We start from the raw sequence: 20,188 nt of genomic DNA on the forward strand, positions 1-20,188 counted from the left end.
TGAGTCTCTTGGCACCTGGGTGTGTGGGGGTGGGGAGGGGAATCCAATCTCCCTTCCCCTCCATCTGGCCCGGTGGACAAAGGGCAGGGGGACCATCTGGTCCCGCCAGGGTGGGGGAGGGGCCTGCAGTGGCGGTCCCAAGGGGCGGGGGAGGGGCGGCGCTCTGGAGACAGCGAGAGCCTGCGGTGTCTAATTGCATCACTTTATTTCACAGACCTCCAATCTCTGTCTCCCCACCCCCCAAAGCTCAGAGCAAGAAACTAGCTTGGCTGAGAAGACCCAGGCCTAATAACCTGGGGAGCTGTGGAGCACCCAGAAGAAAGTGGAAAAGCTGGGAGATCTGAGGGTCGAAGTGGTGGCCCTTCCCTTTTGTGGGCATTTCTGATCTGGGGGCCAGCTGCAACCTGTGGGTGAGTGAAGTTCAGAGCTGGCCACACCCTAAGCCTGGTAGAGGGTCTCCTGCAAGGGCTGGCCTCATGGTGTCCCCACCTTCCCAGCCATGGGGTGCTGAATGGTTGGGGAGGGCAGCATGTGCCTGTGCAAGTGCTTGTGTGGGGACAGAGTATGCCTGTGTGCCTGTGCATGCAATGCAAAGCTGCTGTGAGAGTGTGCATATCAGCCCAGAGTTGCATGTACCTGTGTGGTTGCCCCCAAGTGAAGGATCATATTTGGGAACATAGATGACTGTAATGTGTATGCATGCATGTGGGCATGTATGTATTTGTGGCCTAAGAGGTGAAGGTAGGGAGTGTGTGTGCCCAGCAGGGCAGCCAAAGGAGGTGGGAGGTGGGGGGAGGCTGGGCAGAGCAGAGGAAGGAATGCAAGCCGAGCAGGAAAGCCTATAGGAGAAGCTCATCTAATGGATTACCCTCCACCAGATTATGTCCCTTGACTCCTGAATTTTTTTCTCTTGATTTCACCTCCTCAGTTTGTCACTGCAAGAGAAAGAAGAGGAAAAGACAGACCCTAAAAGAACTCAGATAGAAAGACACACCTGTTGGATGTGCAGGATGAGCAGGAGCCCACGGAGGGAAGGAGAGAGAATGAGTGAGAGAGAGCCCAAGGCAGGCAAGTGGCCCACCCCCATCAGCAGGGCTGCGCCTCATGCTAGCTCCTGCAGGAAATCCAGCAGCCCTGTATGCCACTCCTCGGGTTTGTCAAGGTAACAGGGGTGCCCCGCCCCCTCCATGACCAACAGCCGGTGGTTGGGCAGCTGCTTCAGGTGCTCAAAGCTGGTCTGACCCATGGGGTCCTGGTCTCCATATACGATAAGAACCGAGGTCTAGAGAAAGGAAAGGGATGCAGAGTCAACAGGGACCTGCCCCACCAGCCCCAGGCTCCTAGAAATCAACTCCAGCCCTTCCCATCACTTCGGTCTCTCCCTGGGGTCACCGCAAATGACAGAGAGAGACAAGTTGGCCCAGTGCAGGGATGGTTTGGAGAGGCATGAATTTGTGTATGCCCCAGCACACAGTTTAGCACAGGGCTTGCCACAGTAATCTTCTGCCAAGTACACCAAAAGGGCGGAGTTTGGTGGTTCAACTCCTCCCGGAAGCTACCCCTTTGGTTACCCAGTACCCAGGGCCCCGGGATGGACTGTTCCTTGCTCCTGGCAGGGACATCTCAGCCTCCCACATAGGGGTACCTTCACTCTGGCATAGTCGGCAGCATTGATTTTGTCAGTGCAGATGGGGGCCACTGGCACATAGCCCCGGATCTGGGAGCCTGGGGCCACGAGGAAGGGCAGGGAGTACATGCCACTCAACGATGGGCTGATCACGACTGGGGGGCCCATATCCAAGGCATCCACCACAGCTGCCAGAAAGCTGCTGGGGATCAGCTCCCCAATAGGGGCAGGGGCTGTTGCTTCCTTGGAGCGCCCCAGACCTGCAGGGATTCAGGTGTGGGAGAGACAAAGGTGGTGAGTAGGAAAACAGGGGAGAGAGGGTCCCTTCCTCCAGGAAGCCCTCCTAGGTCAACCTCTGTGCCAGGTTCCTGCAACAGGCAGTGTTGCATGCTGTAGTTATTCCTACAGCAACCTAGGTCTGTCATATCTGTGGCAAGCATAAGGCATTTCCTTCCATGTTTGTGCCCATCTCCCCCAGTACAGCGTCCTCAAAGAATCAGGCTCTGAAGCCCAGCTTGGCCAGATCCAAGTCCCAGTTGTCCACTATAGATTATGTAAGCTTGGGAAAGTCCCCTCAGCCCTCTCTCTACTGTTCAGTTTCCCCATCTGTTAAAAGGAGGTAACAAAAGTGTTTGCCATTTGAGATTGTTGTGAAAATTGAGTTAACTGCTTCAAGGCACCTGTCCCAGGGCTGGCAGGGTAGATGCCTCCAGGACAGTGGATGAGGGGCTGGCTCTGCACACATCCCTCCCCTCCAATTAGTCAGTCCCTACCTTCTGCAGAAGGATTAGTTCAAGGCCTTGGCCTTGAAGCTCAGCCCAATCCACTGTCAGAACCAATCCTGTCCCGGCCTGGAGGCCCGCCCTTGGGCACTGAAACCATACCAGCCATGGCCAGTGAGGGGAGCAGGTTGGCCATGCTGCCACCTTCACACTTGGCACCATGGGCTGGGGCCCGCCAGTTGAGGTTATGACTGGCAGTCTTGTGCTGCTCCTCCCTCCCTCAGAACCTAAATTAGGGCTTTGTACGTGGGATCATGACTGGGGGCTTAGCCACCCCCAAAGGTGCCAGGGGACTCAGTGTCACTCCTCAGGGCTTCCAACAGAGCCTGTGGTTTCGGCTTTTTCAAAGTATTTTACTTCCAATCGACTGAGCACCGATTATTATGTGTTAGGTACTGGCCACATACTCACATGGATAATCTCATTCCATTCTCATTAGAGCCAAACCCCAGAATGAGTGTGGTTATCTCCCATTACAGATGAGGAAACAGAGGCAGAGACACTGAGACACTGCCCCGGGCAACACAGAAGCAGCTGGGCAGTGTCCAGACCACATCCGGATGGACTAGAAAAGCTCGAAGGCCCTTGTAGTGTACACTGTGCCCTGTCTAGCTCAGGAGTCAGCCTGGCTAGGTCCTCCCAGTCCCCCAGCCCCCAGCCCTGGGTCCCCAGTGAGGCTCCCACAACCCCTGTCCAGAAGCCTTCCCTGGAGTTACCTGGCAGGTCAATGGCCACAGCCCGGTAGCCAGCCTGGGCTAGCCTGTGCAGCGTGCCCAGGTTCTGCCAGGTCTCGGAGGAGAAGCGTATGCCATGCAACAGCAGCACGGAGAAGCGGGTGGCCTGCCCACTGCCCGGGTGAGCCTCTCGGAAGAAGAGGCTCTGGCCCTGCACCTGGATGGTGCCCTCGTGCTGCTCCACGCCCGCCATACCTCCTGCTGTGCTGGTGAAGCACCTGTGGTTCAAGGCCAGGCTGTTGAGAAGCCACAGAACACCCTGCCCAGGTGGAGCAGGGAGGCTGCCACAGACAGGGCAGGGGTCCCTCCTGGAGCATCAAAACTCTAGGAACATGCTTTGGGGTGAGGAAGACATAGGTGTTATTTCTGCCTCTGCCACTACCTAATTGCCTTGGTTTCCTCAACTGAAATATGGGACATTAAAGCCTACCTCAAGAATTTATGAGTTAAAAAAAAAAAAGAAAAAGAATTGATAATTGATGGTGCCTGCCTTTGGAAAGAACTTAATACATGGGTCTCCCATTACAATTATTGTTCCCATTGTTATTATCCTTTTCTACAAATGGGGATAATACAATAGTACTAGCTCCTAGGTGGTTGATTGGATTAAACGAGGCCAGGCATGTAAGACACTCACCAGTGCCTAGCACATAGTAAGCATAGTAAATGTATCAACAGCAATCAACAGTAAGTAGCTGACTATTTTGCTTTTCAACATTTTCCTCTTCCAGGCACTGTTATAGGTCGTAGGTTGGCATCGCAGGCCGAAGAGGATAGGGGTTGGAGTAAAAAAATCTGTTTTCCGGAGCCGGAAACCGGAGCGCTGAGCAGGGAAAGGCTTTGAAGTTCCGGCGGGCGAGGGAAGCGAGGTGCTCAGCGCGCTGCCCGCTGGGGCCCAACGCACTGACGCCGCGGCCAGGGGCGCGGTCACCGGCGCCGCCACCACTCGCTCTGTTCACTCCGAGGACCTCGGTTGTGGATCGCAGGGTCTGGTAGGGTGCATGCAGAGGGGGTGGGGGCAGACCCGAGGAAGGGGACCTGGGGAACCGTGATGGGCAGAGGAGAAATTTTGGGGTAGGTGGGGGTGGGTTCTAACTGGAGAGAGGAAGAGAGGGTTGGGGGGCGCAGGGCAGGTACCTGGGGAGCTGCGTGGGCTCTCGCAAATAGGAGGCGGGCGAGTGCAGGCGGCGACTGAGGCCCGGGGCGGGGACGCAGGGATGTGGCCCGAGGGCGCGGGCTGGGCCGTGCTCCGGGGCGCCCGCTTGTGGCCACAAGACGTCCCAGGGCCGACGGGTGCTGCTAGGCCCATCCTTCTTCTCACAGCTGTCTCAGTTTCCCCACGCCCCTCGGCCCCACGTGCCCCAAGCACCGGACTGGGTCCGGCCCCGAGACCCTCAGCGACCTGCTCCACGTGCATATGGTGTGGCTTGAGAAGGAGGGTTCCTTTGGGGTCTCATCCTTCCTGTTCCCTCCCCCTTCCTCCCCACCCCCTCATCCCCAGCCTGGGCTGCCCAAACCCAGAGTCGTCAGTCTGGCATGTGGTTGAGGCCCGACAGGTTTGAATGCGAAGCTTTGCCAATGCCCAGCCTTGATCGTTTTCCCAACGCCTCCGAGCCTATTTCCTTGCCTGTAGAATGGGTGTGATGTTGCCTACCTCACAGAGTGCTAATAAGGAGTGAATGCTGCGTGTTCCGTGCAGCCTCCCTGTTCCAGGCCTGCCCACACAGGCCAGGGACAGATCAGATGTTGGTCACATGTCACCAACCAGGATAGGTGACATATAGAGACGTGAAGGAGCCTAGAGGCCACCCCGGGCTCTGACCGAGTGCTCGAGCGCGTGTGTATTTGCAGGGGTCAGGGAAGTGGCTGGCCGGAGACCTGGGGCTGCTGCATAACAATACTAATATCTGGCAGTTACACAGCGAGGCTTCCGCGCCAGACAGTGTTCTAAGGCTTGACCGATCCTTCAGTCCTTAAGACAGGCCTCTGTGGTGGTGACAACCCTATGTGGTCCTTAAGACAACCCTTATCCTTAACCCTGCTGTACAGACAGGAGACTGAGCAAGGGTGGAGACGTGCTGGTGGAAAGAAGTCGGCTGGCCCTCCCCCGGCTCTCAGGCCGAAAACAATCCGGAAAATCTGAACCGGGGGAGAGGGGCGCGGAGCCTCTGTGCTTTGGGGCGCCGCCCCCAGTGCCCCCTCCAACTCGGCTGCTAGGCGTGGACCCGAGACCGCGGACTGCGCAGGCGCGCGGAGGCTCGCAGCCGCCCGCAGAGAGGCGGAGGCTGAGGCAGTGCTAGCGTCTAGGGGCTGTTTGGCGCTGGTTGCACCTGAGCGGAGCCCGCCCCGCGGTGGCAGACCCGGTCATCCCTGTCGGCCCGGTGAGTGTCCCCGGGGAGTGAGGCCAGCAGGGTGTCCGGGGGCGGGCCATCCTTGCCCCGCCCCTTGCCCCCGGAGCCCTGGGACAGAGTCCTGCTGGGAGGGGCCCGCGCTGGGGCAGCGAGTATGTTTGTGTTCGTGTGTCAAGTGTGCGCGCCCGCGCGTTTGTCAGCGTGTGTTCTTGGGGGTCTGGGTGTACGTGTGTGTGTGTGTGTGTGGTGTGTCGGTGTTTCTGTGTGCCTGTGTTGGGGGGGGTATGTCAGCCTGTCTGCCCGCTTGTGTCTGTGTATGTCTACCGTGTGAATTTCTGTGTGCGTGTGATTTTAAGGGTGTATATCTTACCTGTGTGTCTGTGTGTATTTCTGAGGGTCTGTGTTTGGGTGTCCGTCTGTCTGCCTGTGCCTGTGTATTTCTTGTGTGCGTGTGTAGTTTTGGGGTTGTGTGTATGACTGGGTGCTTGAAATATGAGGGTCTGCATATGGTTTTGAAAGCGTGTGTGTGTCTACCTGTCCCTCTGCCTTCCTGATAGCTGAATGTGCGTGACTTTGAGGGTATTTCAAGGTATCGATTGTGCAGAGGCCCGTGCGTGTGAAAGGAGACTGCGTGTACGTGCAGGGAATAGCTTGTACAAAGGAAAAGCGTTATGGGGACAAGAGTTTGTGTGCACGTCTGTACACCTGTGTGTCATTGTCGACGCGTATGCCAAGGACCTAACGCGGATACAGCGCCTCCCTCCCCTCCCCCCATATCTGTAGTGTACTGTTGTCTAGTGCTCCAGCTGCCTGGGTTGCCATAGCAACGGCTGAAGTCCCGTCCCTCCCTATCGGGAGAGGTGCCCCAGGGCACCAGGCCCACCAGAGGAGAGGTTCAGCGCGGATGCTCTGCCTGGTGGGAACCTAGGCTGCCGCGTTGGAGGCTTGCGTCCGAGGCTGGTCGTGGTCAGAAAGAAGAGAGGAGCGTGCTTTTCCTCCACTCAGCACCTGGTCCTCCATCAGCCCCAGAGGGGCTGCCACTGCCCAGTCACCACCTGACCCTTGAGCCTGGGGGTGGGGGCTTGGGAAACAAGCCTTCTCGTTCCGGGAGAGGTGGGGGGTGGGGGGGTCCAAGGCGATTCCCCAGCCCTGAACTCCGGCCAGCGCCCAGCTGACACTCAATAAAGACCTGTTTACTGGAATCTGGGAACAAGGCAGGCCTGCTCACCCTAGACCCAAGAAATGATAAGACAGCCCCTGGTCAGGTCCACTGTATTACCGAAATCTCACAGGAGTCTTGGGAGGGCAGCCGCCAGGTTATTCTCCCCATTTTACTGACAAACAAGGCACACAGCCAGGAATTGGAAGAGCAGAGTCTCAAAGGCAGGGCTAACTGCTGTCTGGGTCCTGGGTACTGAGGTCTGTCTTCTGGGCTGGCAAAGGACTCAGACTAGAGGAGTCCATGAAGCAGGTCATTTGGCGTGAAGCTGGGGGGTGGGAGGCATTTGTCTCTCCAGTCTCCATGCCTCCCTTTCCACTTCTAGATGTGCCATGCTTCTCCCTAGCCCCATACCCCCTCATGCCTAGGCATTTCCTCAATCAAGGATATTCTCCATGAGTTCTCTTCCCACTTAATATCAGCTGGGGTAGAGCATTAAATATTCCCATCAATGGTAAAACACATTCTGATTTTAGCATTATTATACGCAGTGTGATAAAAAGAACCATTTCAAAACATGCCCTCAGTGGGACATCGCTTTACTCTTTGATGTCTTTCATCTTTGATGACCCTCAGCACTCTGTCCACCAGTTCATCCGTCACCTCAGAGCTTTGGTTTCCTCCTTGGCAAACTGAGTGTGGCCTGGTGGTTAGGAGCCCAGCCCTGGGCTCAAGTCCCAGTTCCCCTGCTTGCTACTCTGCACTTTGGGTAAGAGAATTTACCTCTCTGAGCTTCAGTTTCCTCATTTATAAGAGACCTATAATATCTGCTCCCTAGTGTTTTTGTGTGGGTTCATGAGTTGTTACACGTGAAGGGCCAAGCACAGGGCCTGGCTGTCATAAGCACTTGATGAATGGAAGTGGTTTTAGCTGGCACAAGGATGATGGTGGCCACTGATGCCAGGGGGACATCTCAGATGCTCCTCACGCTTTGGGGTATCTGAGCCCTTGCCCTGGCATGTGGAGTAGTTGGGTGTGAACCCTCAGACCCTTGCCCGGAGCAGAGGAAAGGGCAAGGGCTGAGCTTTTCCTCTGCTGGGAGCTCCTGGATGGGATTTGAGAATGGGGTCCAGGGGACCTTGCGGGGGCTCAGCCCTACCCTCTTCTCCCTCTCCTCTCCTCCTCCAGACTGTGGTACAGACCTCCATGACCCGGTCCCAGGTCGCCCTGCTGGGCCTGGGCCTGCTGTTCATGCTGCTACTGTACGTGGGGCTGCCAGGACCCCCTGAGCAGACCTCCTGGCTCTGGGGAGACCCCAATGTCACGATCCTGGCTGGTCTCACCCCTGGCAGCTCCCCCATTTTTTACCGCGAGGTGCTCCCACTTCACCGGGCCCGCAGGTGGGTGCTGACCCCAGGGTGTAGTTGAAGGACTAGGCCCAAGGGGAGTCCCTGTGTGGGTCCCCCAGCTCAACTCAAAGTACTCAGGGCCTGGGAGGGCAATGGGAGAAGCCCGGGAAGAAAACCCCCAGAACACACACTCCCCTGTGTGCCCACAGGGTGGATGTGGTGCTGCTCCATGGAAAGGCCTTTAACTCCCGGACGTGGGAGCAGCTGGGCACACTGCAGCTGCTGGCGCAGAGGGGCTACCGGGCCGTGGCCCTTGACCTCCCAGGTGAGAGCCCCCCCCCCCCGGGTCTAAGGAGGTAACGTGCAGCAGGGACATGGGGACAGCATGCCAGAGGGGAGAACTGGAGGGGTAGGAAAGCCCTAAGGTATGGCTGGGGAGCATCTGGACCCCAGTGTCTGAACAAGCAGTGGCAAGTCACAACACAAAGTGTCAACACGAAAAGCTCTGTGTTTTTATTTTCTACCTTGAAAACTACAGTGTGGATTGTTGCATGTCACAGAGCAGTTAGCAACATGACCTGCCTCACAAGCGATTGCATGGGGAGATCTCACTGTCCTTTTTATGACAAACTAGGTAGCTTTTTGTTTTTTCAGCTATACAAATGATTTTTGCTATTATTCTTGTCATTAAAAAATCAACCAAGAGTGATTCCCTCAGAGACCCATGCCATGTTTCTCTCCCTCTCACTTCTCTAAGCAGTTTGAGGGTGGCAGGCCCTCTTTGGGCGTTTCCATACCTAGAGATACAGGGTTGTTTGGTGGGGGCTGTAAACATGACTGGTGTCCTGCCAGCTTAGTGAATCTATCTGCAGCCTGGTTTTCTTCTCCTCTACCATGTCTCATGGGTCATGCCAGGCACTGTGACCCTCCATAGTGTGTGCCATCAGAGGGATGAACAGGTTTTATCTGGCCACTCCTCGACTGGTGGCTGTGTAGGCGCTTTAGAGTTTTCAGTGTCAGTTGAAATGCTCAAGTAAGGAAGCTGAAGCATCTTTGGACATGCTTCTTTGAGCATGTGGGCAATAATTTCTGTAGGGTAGCCATCAAGGCCAGTTGATGGGTTGAAGGACACACATTTAAAGTTTTTTGACGAATATTATCTTACCCTCCAAAATGCTTTGTGGATTTACCCTCCAGTCATGTACAAAAGTGTCCATTTTTCCACATCTTCCTTAACACTGTGTATTATCAGTCTTTTTAGTTTTGCCAACATGGTGAATGAAAGATGGTTTTCTAGCAGCCCTATCACAGTACAAAAATAACGTCTAGGAAGTTTGGGGTAGCAGATGCTATATGCCACTGCCTCCCATCTCTTTCCCCCACTATGGTGGGCAGGAAGTCCTGACCTCCTTCCCAGCCTCCCTCAGCTGGTGCCTTCTGCTGTTCCCAGGTTTTGGGAACTCGGCACCTTCGAAGGAGGCAAGCACAGAGGCAGGGCGGGCACAGCTGTTGGAGCGAGTGCTGCAGGACCTAGAGGTGCAGAATGTCGTGTTGGTGAGCCCTTCACTGAGTGGCTGCTATGCCCTGCCCTTCCTGATGCAAGGCCACCACCAGCTGCATGGATTCGTGCCCATTGCACCTGCCTCCACCCAGAACTACACCCAAGAACAATTCCAGGCCGTGAAGGTACTGGGAGGAGGGTCTCCAAAAGTCCTGGCTTCCTGTCCCTGGCTCAAGTCATGGGGGGAAAGGCCTCAGGTCTTACTTGGAGGACACATGGCCCCATCCTTGATCTGGATGGGAGAGATGGGGTGTATAGGGAAGATTTCCTAAGGAGGTGGCTTGAGGGCCAGTCCCCATCAGGCCCCAGGATCACAGCCCCTTGCCTTGCCCTGCAGACCCCGACTCTCATCCTGTATGGGGAGCTGGACCGCGTCCTGGCTTGGGAGTCACTGCGGCAGCTCCGCCACCTGCCTAACCACTCCGTGGTGAAGCTGCGCGATGCAGGCCATGCCTGCTACCTCCACAAACCACAAGACTTCCACCTCGTCCTCCTTGCCTTCCTTGACCATCTGCCTTGAGCTCACCCACTGTCCAGGCCCCAGGCCTGGCCTGAGCTTGGAGGAGCTGGACCAGTCTCCACTAGGGAGGCAGCCCCTGGGGTTGGAGGGCAGAGGCCAGAGGGCCAGGCCCAGTCAGGACCTCTCATTTCATCTCAGAGGCACAATAAAAAAAGCATTTTTGTCATGCCTAGGGAGTGACAGGTCCTGTTTCCTGGCGTTGCTGCAGGTGGGGTTAGAGTTGGAGGCAAGTCTGGGACTGCTTTGGGACTGAGAGCTGGAGGGATTGCTCCAGCAGCCTGGGAAGGCTAAGGACATGTGCTACGTACTAGATGGCTGCTGAGTGGCTACTCTGACTCAGTTTCCTCATCTGTAAAATGGGCATGATGGTAACACCTAGCTCAGAAAGTGGTTTTAGGATTGAGTCTGGTTAAGCAGAGCACTTGGCCATACTGGGCTGGCGGCATGGGAGTGTCATGGAGAGGGGGTGTTACTACTGCTGAATGACCACTGGGATTGGTGGGAAATCCAGGGTCTAGCGGCTGAGTTGAGTGAGTCAGGAATAGAGGACCTATGGCTGAAGGGAGCAAGATTTGTAAAGGTAGGGTGGAGAATGTGGTTTAACAAGTAACACAGTATTGGGGAGAGGGAAATTTCCCCCTCTACCCCTCTTGAGTTCTTGGCTGGACTAACAATAAAATTGACACAAAACAGATTAATAGGAGAAAAAGAAATTTTAATCATGTACAAGGAGGTCTCATAGAAATGGGACCTAAGAAGTGGCCAGAGCAGGCAGCTTTTATACTTTTTAGACAAAGAATAAATTTGTGAGGACTTGACAGGACAAAGAAGCATATTTTGGATGCTCAATTAGTAGAGAATCTAAACAGAGTAGGCTTGGGGGTAGTAAATTAAAGAATTAACAAGGTTTGTTTATACAGACTTCTCAGCCTGAATTCCCTATCTCTGGAAATCAGGGTGTCCTACCTCCAGATGCAGGGAGTGTACCTTTTGCATAGAGATTTATTTCTTGTTTTCAGGGAGACAGAAAGGAGGATCAGAATGTCTCTCTTGCATTGGACATTTCTCAAGTGACTTTAATTCAAAATAATCAACATGCCACTGAGGCAGATTTTGGGATGGCCTGCCCTGGGCCCCAACAATAGCATTGTTGGTGAACCACCAAGCCTGCTTGCCCCTGGGAATCTGTGGGTCAGCAGTCTGACTTAAACCTCACGACGGTTGGATGGACCCTACCCTACCCTGCCAGCCTGCCTCCTCTGTGCCCAGAGGTTGAAGTCTTCGACCCCACCCCTCCCCAAGCTGATTCAGCCCCTGGAACAGAAGGCAGAACTGGCTGAGAGTACAAAGGACAGCCGGACACACAAATGGGCAGCTACAACTGTGTGCAGCCTGTGGGTGGCCAGTGGGACACCTGTGCCTCTTTATCTTCCCTCTCCAGTGGCTGCAGAAGAGCCAGGGAGCCTGGCACAGGGTCAGCCAAGAAGGTGCCACACGTATGCTTTTGTGCAGTTTCCCACCTCTCATTCTGTCATGCAGCGTCACGATTACATCCTCTCATCGTGCCATCCTCTGTCACACCCAACCACCATCTCACACTCACATTGTCATACACACAGTCACCCACTGATACACAGATTTGCCTACACAGTGGTGTGATCACACATGCGCCCATCCGTTCATTTATCCTTCATTCCTGGCACGCTGTCCGTCTGTTCTGTGCCCTGCCAGGGACGGAATCCTGCGGGTACATGGACCAGCCTCTTGGAGCCCACAGATATTAACCAATAACCTCTCCACACAGGGAGCATTGAGGCAGTCAGGGAGGCCGCCCCTGAGGAGCTGAGGCGTGAGGAGGGGAGAAGTCAAAGACTCGCGGGAGGGGGTGGTGGAGCAGGCCGGGGCCAGACCCAGCAGGACTTTTCAAAGCTGTACTCTGAGAGCGAGGCGGCGCTCAAGGGGGCAGCTGCGACGTTTCCGGTCAGTGCCCGCCTTCCTCCCTACTGGCCCAATCGGGAGGTTGCAGGAGGTGGGGCCCGCTGCCCAGGGCCAAGGGCGGGGCCTGCGGGGGCGGGGCCAGCCTGTAGCTCGCAGTCGGCCGCAGGGCGGAGCCGGCGGCGGAGGCAGCTGTCCCGGGGCGGGCGCTTGAATCCCAGCCTCATGTAAGTGGCGGAGGCTGGAACCACTGGCTGGCGGAGACGCCCACGCTCGCTGGGCCTTAGAGATTGGGACGGCCCTGATTTGCAGTCTTCGGTCCCGCCCTGGGAGGTCCGGCCACGTGGTGGGCGGACCGCGGCAGTTCTGATCCGGAGACCTCGCAGGACCCGGAGTCCCGCCCACAGTCCAGGGCGGACGCCGAGAGGGGAGCGCGGGCCCAAGACCAGCAGAGAGCGAGGTGGGGGGCCGTGAAGAGGGGTAGAGGGATCTGGGGCTCCCTGACCTGAAATCCGGGCAACTGGGAGAATTTTTTTGAGGAGGGCGGGGGGAGTCAATATCTGGGTTCAAACGTGGCTCAGCTACTTTCTAGGTGTCTCTGAATCTCTCTTAGCTTTTTCCTCTGTAATGCGGGCTTTCAGAGGCACGAACTTCATGGGGCTCCTTGGAGGATTAAATAAGGAAATGTGTTGAAAGTGGCCAGCACGGTGCCTGAAACAGAATGGGGGCTCTGTAACTGGGGGCTCCGAAACAAGGTGTTTTCTCCTTGCGGGGCGGCCGGGGAACCGCCCTGGGGAGGGACTGCGTGTAAATGGAGCCCACCAGCCCCAGCGGCGGGGAGGGGTAGGTAGCCACTCGCTTTGCCCCTAGCTCACCACGGCAGGGCAGCGCCGCGCCATGGCCAGCAAGCGTCGTGAGGGCGAGCACCCATCCGTGACGCTCTTCCGTCAGTACCTGCGCATCCGCACCGTCCAGCCCGAGCCCGACTACGGTGAGAACGCGGCGGTTCCAGGAGGACCTGTGGTGGGGCATCAGGGGCGGGGACTGTGCTGTAAACCAGGCGCGAACCCCTGTCACCCAGCTGAGCCTAATCTGCTGCCTCAAATGGCGCCTCCATTCCTCTAAGCCATTCCCTAGGTCAGCAGACTGCTCAGCATCCCCTCCAGGCTGTGCTGCTCCAAAAGTTACAACTGGCAGTTAAATAGGGAACAACTTCACCTCACTCTCCAGCGCTTGGGGTTGGGGAAGGGAAGAAGAGGCCCCCGGAAGCCTACTGGGGCTGAACAAAGGCCACAGCCCTTTGGGGAATCAGGCTTGGTGGCTGGGAACTGTGTACCTGGGTCCAATCCAAATCCCTGCTCTGTGATTTACCAGCTGGGAGACGGTGGGTGAGCCTCACGTCTCTGCGCCAGTTTCCCCATCTTTAAGGAAGGTAACAATGACACCTGCTTCTCACTCTGGACTTCCCACCTGGCCTTCCACAAAGGGTCACTGGCCAAAAATGTCTTCTTCCTTGGGGATAGAGATGCAAATGTCTCTGACGGATGTGGAATTGTGTTGAGGCAGGGGTCTGCTCCCTTCTCTGGATGTACCCCCAGTTCTGCCTGGGCCCATGGGAGGTGTGGGGAGGCAGAAGCAGCAGCAAGGCTCTCTGTGTCCCCAGGGGCTGCCGTGGCCTTCCTTGAGGAGAGAGCCTGCCAACTGGGCCTGGGCTGTCAGAAAGTGGAGGTGAGCCTGTGGCCCTGCATGGGTAGGGGAGGTGGGCCTGGGGCAGCTCCTCACCGTGCACTGACGACCCCTCCTCCTGGCCCTCTCCAGGTGGCAGCTGGCCGTGTGGTGACTGTGCTGACCTGGCCAGGCACCAACCCCAGACTCTCTTCCCTCTTGCTCAACTCCCACACCGATGTGGTGCCTGTCTTCAAGGTGTGGGGGGTGTAGGGAGTGGAACAGCCCTTGGGGACAAAGATGGTACAGATCCCCCATTCGAATGCAGGGAGCCCACGATGCTGGTCCTGGCACTGATTCGACCTCATAGAGGATTACTCCACTCAATCAAGCAGCCTTTGCCCAGTAGCCATTCCATGCCAGGGGTGGGGTAGGCGAGAGGGGGGTGGTGGAGGTGGGAGGCAGAGATGAGGGATGGCTGTCAGCTGCCCTCTTCAGCCCTACGTGGGCTGCTAGGGCACCTGCTCCCTGGGCAGGGCCACAGTTGAGCAGAGCGGATTAACGACTACATTTGGTGCTTGGGTCCCTCTTCCTGCCCCTGCCCCTGCCCCCAGGAACATTGGAGTCATGACCCCTTTGAAGCCTTCAAGGATGCTGACGGCTACATCTATGGCAGGGGCGCCCAGGACATGAAGTGTGTCAGCATCCAGTGAGTGTCCTTCATTCCCAGTTTCCCCACTGGCCCGTTGGATTGACCCAGGACCCAGGTGTGATTGGAGAACGTCAAGGCCAAGGAACATCTTGACCCCTTACCTTGGGCGGGAATTCCTGCTATGACCATTGCATGGGTGGGGAGACAGGGACAGAGACTTTCTGGAGTCACCTGCTAGGCTGTGGCAGAGCAGGGCCCAAGGCTGCAGCCTGCCTGCTCAAGCATCTGATGGCTCCCCACCCCAGCACCTGGCTTACACCCTCTCACTGCCCCTCAGGTACCTGGAGGCTGTGAGGAGGCTGAAGGTTGAGGGCCACCATTTCCCCAGAACCATCCACATGACCTTTGTGCCAGGTAGGAGTGGCTTGAGGAGAGGCACCTTCAGGGGTGGGGAGAGTGTTGGGGCACCCCCTATCTCACATTCCTGCTGCTTTTACAGATGAGGAGATCGGGGGTCACCAAGGCATGGAGCTGTTTGTGAAGCGGCCCGAGTTCCAGGCCCTGAGGGCTGGCTTCGCCCTGGATGAGGGTGAGCAGGGTGGCAGGACACTGAGTGGCCAGCAGGGGATAGGGAGGCTGCTAGTGGGGGCTGGGCCGCTCCACCCTCTCAGGCCTGGCCAACCTTTTCCTCCTCAGGCCTGGCCAACCCCACTGACGCCTTCACTGTCTTTTACAGTGAGCGGAGCCCCTGGTGTGAGTATGCACTTGGACGTTGGGGGTCACTGTGCAGATGGGAGACTGGGCCAGAAGGGGCAGGGGCCCGCCAAGGGTTCCACAGCAAGTTGGGGCCTGAGTAGGCCTTGAACCCAGGGCCTCTGCCTCCCAGCCCCTTCCTACCTGGGCATCTCTTTCCTGAGCTTCTGAAGGGAGGCCCTAACCATGGGCAGAAACCAGCTCTACACTGTGCATTCTGAGGCGGGCAGAGACCTGGCAGAGGAGCCTGGAATGAGGGGAAGACCCCGGGCCCATCCCAGGGCTGGTTGCTTTTCCAGCCTCTCCCATACTGAAGACACCCCCTTCCCCCTGCCTCTCCCAGGGGTGCAGGTCACAAGCACCGGGAAGCCAGGCCACGGCTCACGATTCATTGAGGACACAGCAGCAGAGAAGCTGGTGTGTGGCATACGGGGAGGGAGTTTGGGAGTTCCCAAGGCTCTGTCCTGGGGCCACTCTCACATCTAACCTCACACTCTCCTAGCACAAGGTTGTGAGCTCCATCCTGGCTTTTCGGGAGAAGGAGAGGCAGAGGTGAGGCAGCCTGGGAAAGGGCACGGGGCTCTGGGAGGCTACACAGGAGAGGAGGGGGGCTGAGCCCTCTTTTTATCTGTTCTTCGCCCTTGCTGCTGCTGCCCCTGCCCCCCACCACAGGCTGCAGTCAGACCCTCAACTGAAGCAGGGGGCCGTAACCTCCGTGAACCTGACTAAGCTAGAGGGCGGTGTAGCCTATAATGTGGTACCTGCCACTATGAGCGCCAGCTTTGACTTCCGCGTGGCACCAGATGTGGACCTGAAGGTGCCATCTCCACCTGGGTTTGGAGGAGGGAGCCTGGGTCCTCAGCCCTGTCCTAGAGGCTCAGGGAGAACCTGAGGGGTCAGCTCATCTCCCTTCTCACAGGCTTTCGAGGAGCAGCTGCAGGGCTGGTGCCAGGCAGCTGGCGAAGGGGTCACCTTCGAGTTTGCTCAGGTGTGGACTGGGGAACCTACAACAGGGGAGTTATAGGAGCTGGGGAGGCTGGGCTTGCCGCATGTGTCACTGTAGGAGTGTACATTTGGTGTGCCTGCATACATCCTGGCTTTAGCTGTGAGAGACATGTTTTGTTCACCAACAAGCGTTAGTTGTGTAGGCCACTGTTGGGTGCTGGGGAATACTAGGGAGTGAAATTAGACAAGTTTTTGCCCTCATAGTCCTTACACAATGAAGGGAGGAATAGACATGAATCAAAAAGTTATGTATTACTTTTATGTAAGTATGAACACATGTGGTCCAGGAAAGGGTGGGACCTCACAACTGTGAACCTGTAATTGGAGTATTTGACCAGTCTGAGAGGTCTGGGAGTGCCATCTTGAGGAAGGGGCACTTGGGAAGGATCTGAGGATGGACAGGAAGTGGAGGGCAGAGAAGGTCCCAGGCCTGTGACCTTTGAGAGACTGAAAGAGGGCCTGTTGCTGGACTGGCCAGCTGGATGTCTGGGTAGGTGGGTGTGTGCCCCATGCCAGGCACAGCCTACCCTATGAAGAATAGGGCAAGATGCCCAGGCCTTGTCCTGATCCTGCCATCCTTCTCCCCACAGAAATGGACAGAGCCCCGAGTGACATCTACTGATGATTCAGACCCCTGGTGGGCAGCTTTTAGTGGGGTCTGCAAGGACATGTGAGCACACTGGCCAGCCCCCCTCTCCCCTTCCCTCCTTCCCACCTCCCTTTGCTCCTTCAACCCTTCCCTTGCCCTCTCCCCTCTCTGCCTCCACATTCACCAGGTTCTTCCCTCTGCAGGAACCTCACCCTGGAGCCAGAGATCTTCCCCGCTGCCACAGACAGCCGCTATCTTCGCGCGGTGAGCTGCTTGCAGTAGGGTGGGCAGTGGAATGGTCCTGGGTGCTGGCCTTCCCCCTAACGGCACCTGTTGCCCCCTGCAGGTGGGGGTCCCAGCTCTGGGCTTCTCACCCATGAACCACACACCCGTGCTGCTCCACGACCACGATGAACGGCTGCATGAGGCCGTGTTCCTCCACGGGATCGACATATACACTCGGCTGCTACCTGCCCTGGCCAGCGTGCCCACCCTGCCCAGTGAAAGCTGAGCCCTGCGCTCTCCAGCCTCTACCCCTGACCAGTGCCAAGGACCCTTCTTCCCTCTTGCCCAACAATAAAGTCTGTGTGGACAGGGACCACTTCTGAAGTACTAACAGCAAGGATGTTCATGGAGCAGGGTTTCAAAGATAATAGTAACACCTACTTCAGAGATGAGGGTTCATACACCATGGGTTGCACCTGTTGCCCCAGCATAATAACAACTCTTTGAGCCTCCCCAGTGCCCAAAGTTGGACTACAAATGAAGATCTAGTGTGACCAGGAACAGTGCTTCACTGGCTGCTCTCAGGGCTAAGGCTCTGCTGGTGAAGCAGCTGATCCAGGGGGCAAAGAATACAGCACAGTCATGCAAGTAAGGCAGTGCCACCACTGCTTGGCCTCCCAGGAGCCCTAGAACTTGGGGGACTGTACGACTCAGAGCAGTGAATGCTGGCCAGGCACGCTAGGAACCTAGAACTCCTCAGGCCAGAGTGCAGAATTCTTCTGGGTCCTCCCCTTTCTTCTGGGTAAGCTTTAAGACCTGACAGGGATGTTTGGGGTTTTTCTCTGTCCTCACCAGCCTGCCCAGTCCAGCAAGCTATGTGCCCCAGTGTCCCTAAGGCACCCAACCACTCATTTACTAGGTCGCCTTCTGGCACTCCAAGGCCCTATTTCCCCTGACTCCCACCCACACCCTGCCATCCAAGGACGGCTAAACTCTTCTCCCACACAAAATGTAGGTACCGACCCCACCTGAACCCTACTTTCAGCCCTGGGATCACAGACACAGGCTGACTGACAGATCCTGCCTCAGGTTTATTTGTACAAATAGCACAGGAGGACACCAGCCCCATGCAGACAGCAGCCCAGGGGTCACACCAGTCCTTCTGTCCTCACATTGGCAGATAAAGGTCTCTACTCTGGAGCCTTTGTGGGGGCCTGGGCACCTTTGGGAGCCGGAGCTGGAGCCGCAGCTGCACCTGCAGCCTTGGCCTTGGTTTGAGCCTTGGCCTGGGACTTTGGCCGGCAGAGCCTGAGACCCTTGGCGATGCGGGCACGAGCACGTTTCCCGAGCTTGGGGTGAGCAATGTAGGCAAGTCGACTGAGCTTGCGGCTGCCGCCCGTTGGGATCCTGGGCTTGACCTCCTTGGGCTTTACGGGAGCCTTGATAGCCTCAGCACGTGCACTTATGGCCTTGGCATTGTTGGCCTGCATCTTCTTCAGGCCCTTCTTGTTGTGCTTCTTGGCAAAACGCATGTTCCTCAGGAACTTGGGGTCCACCTGGAAGACAAAAAATGTACAGGTGGCTGTAAGTGCAGCATGTAGGAGCCCCCAAGTCACCCATGGTGCCCCTCTCCATAGCAGTACCCAGGAGACCATCAGGCTCCAGCTGAGGCCTACTGGGAGCTGAGACAGCATCAAGTCAACCTTAAATGCAGAAATATCTGACCCTTAGAGCCCAATAGAGCTCAGAAAGGAAGAACAAATTCCTACAGCAGGATTTTGGTTGAGTTTTTCCTGAAACCCCCTCATGGACACCCCACCCCCTCCCCCTTAAAAGGTGCCAAATACTAAGGTTAGTACAACAGATTCACAGCAAACAAGGCAGAATAAGAGAATGGAGGGCAGGGGGCGGGGGCGGGGAGAGACCAACAGTACAGTGGAGTAGCGAAGTGGAGACAAGACTCAGTTCTGCTCAGACCCTACAGCCTCAGCCTTCTTGGCTAATCCTTAGAACTCCCTAGCACAGGAAGGGAAGCTGCCCCCTCCATGCCTAGCACTGCATCAGATCAAGGTCATATGGGTGGTCAAAGTGGAACGGAAGGCTCACAAGGTACCGGGTACACAGGCAAGACCACCCCTTCCCTTGAAAAGCTCTGGGTGAGCAAGGGAGATGATCAGACAAACTGCTCTCAGGAGGCAGGTTACACCTCGGGCCAGTAAAGGCCAAGTAAAGCTTTGTTACAGGTCTGGCACAGCATGAAGTCCAGGCAAAATGAAGGACAGTTAAGCTACATGAAAGACCCTGACCATGCAACTGGAGCCAAACACACACACTTTTTTGTGATTCGGCGCACACACTCACCCCCTTAAGAGACTCATATCGTTGTGATCGGGGTTTCTTGATGCCATTTCTGTGCCATTTTCGGGCTGTGGGGAAAAAAGGAATTAGACCAAAAAAGAGATTTCCTCTAATAAGACCACCATCACAGCTGGCAAGCCCAGGAGAACCATAATTTCTCCTTACTTGGGATCCGTTTAAGAAACCCCTTACCACTGAATGCAAAGCACTGTGGGTTATATCAAGGGGATCCCTGGCTTCTAAATCTACAGCCCCATAGGTAATGCTGGCTGAAAGTAAAATCAGCCCCAGGCCCACTGTAGGAATGTGCCTCCTTTCCCTGCCCAGTATCCCTAATCTTTGCCAGGGTCTGGGGCATTAGATGAAGGCTGGGCCAGGGGAACTTACACTGGTTGTGCGTGGTGTGGTTCTTGGACTTGGCCATGTCTGCAACTGGAGGACAAGAGTGGAGATCAGAGCTGGGGGCTCGCGGGGCCGGGCCTACCTCTTCGCCCTGATCTAGAAGAACGTGAGGCCAGAAGCCTGAATGAGGCTTCAGCACAGATGCCTTGCATCTGCGCCCTCCACCACCCTGGATTCATTCTGCACGACCCGACGCCAGTCTCCCCCTCCCAAACTCAGGTAATGGTGCCTCGAAACCAACCCCCCCAGCCGCAAGGCTGCACTCTCCCCCCAAATCCGAATTCTCCCTCTCCCATCCATCCCTTGAAAACCCACGAGCACCGTCCCCGCCCCGCGGCTTCCGTCCCCACAGCCAGGCAGCCGGTCTCCCCGTCCTCCCTAAGGCCACGCGCCCCGCCGCCGTCCGGGAGTCACGGATGGCTCCGGATACTGCGCGGCTAGCACTCACCGGGGCCCGCAGATGCCGAAACGCCTGGGACCGGAAGAGAAAGAGGAACGCCGTGGTGCAGCACGGGAAATAG

General features: G+C 56.5%; 3 protein-coding genes across 10 annotated transcripts; 1 reads left to right on the forward strand and 2 right to left on the reverse strand.

The window, feature by feature from the left end:
• Positions 1 to 197: 197 nt before the first annotated feature.
• Positions 198 to 4,560, reverse strand: ABHD14B (abhydrolase domain containing 14B). The gene is given in 5 exon segments (XM_061196918.1): positions 198 to 1,282; positions 1,646 to 1,887; positions 3,126 to 3,361; positions 4,281 to 4,371; positions 4,374 to 4,560. Coding segments are annotated over 5 exon segments (936 nt in total). The 3' UTR covers positions 198 to 1,102.
• Positions 3,878 to 17,298, forward strand: LOC133095468 (aminoacylase-1). Of its 7 annotated transcripts, none has more exons than XM_061196911.1 (20): positions 3,878 to 4,135; positions 5,193 to 5,524; positions 6,278 to 6,410; positions 7,842 to 8,053; positions 8,212 to 8,327; positions 9,453 to 9,688; positions 12,889 to 13,009; positions 13,682 to 13,746; positions 13,837 to 13,941; positions 14,298 to 14,392; positions 14,673 to 14,749; positions 14,835 to 14,924; positions 15,032 to 15,088; positions 15,432 to 15,505; positions 15,591 to 15,640; positions 15,761 to 15,905; positions 16,008 to 16,076; positions 16,684 to 16,763; positions 16,886 to 16,946; positions 17,029 to 17,298. In XM_061196911.1, exons 3-20 carry the CDS (start codon positions 6,399 to 6,401, stop codon positions 17,191 to 17,193), a joined length of 1,830 nt encoding a protein of 609 aa, XP_061052894.1. In that variant the 5' UTR covers positions 3,878 to 4,135; positions 5,193 to 5,524; positions 6,278 to 6,398; the 3' UTR covers positions 17,194 to 17,298. The 7 variants fall into 7 exon arrangements, with proteins under 7 accessions (XP_061052894.1, XP_061052895.1, XP_061052898.1 ...); XM_061196912.1 differs by having other exon boundaries at positions 3,878 to 4,130; XM_061196915.1 differs by lacking the exon at positions 15,032 to 15,088.
• Positions 17,299 to 17,978: 680 nt separating this feature from the next.
• On the reverse strand, positions 17,979 to 20,187 carry RPL29 (ribosomal protein L29). 2 transcript variants are annotated; one of them, XM_061196922.1, is made up of 4 exons: positions 20,116 to 20,187; positions 19,653 to 19,763; positions 19,269 to 19,333; positions 17,979 to 18,463 (listed from the first exon to the last, which is right to left on the reverse strand). In XM_061196922.1, the coding sequence occupies exons 2-4, from the start codon at positions 19,687 to 19,689 to the stop codon at positions 18,098 to 18,100; spliced, it is 468 nt and encodes a 155-aa protein (XP_061052905.1). In that variant the 5' UTR covers positions 19,690 to 19,763; positions 20,116 to 20,187; the 3' UTR covers positions 17,979 to 18,097. The 2 variants fall into 2 exon arrangements, with proteins under 2 accessions (XP_061052905.1, XP_061052904.1); XM_061196921.1 differs by having other exon boundaries at positions 19,653 to 19,697; positions 20,116 to 20,179.
• Position 20,188: the final 1 nt, after the last annotated feature.

The sequence above is a fragment of the Eubalaena glacialis genome, chromosome 7, assembly GCF_028564815.1.
Source record: "Eubalaena glacialis isolate mEubGla1 chromosome 7, mEubGla1.1.hap2.+ XY, whole genome shotgun sequence".
Lineage (NCBI taxonomy): Eukaryota > Metazoa > Chordata > Mammalia > Artiodactyla > Balaenidae > Eubalaena > Eubalaena glacialis.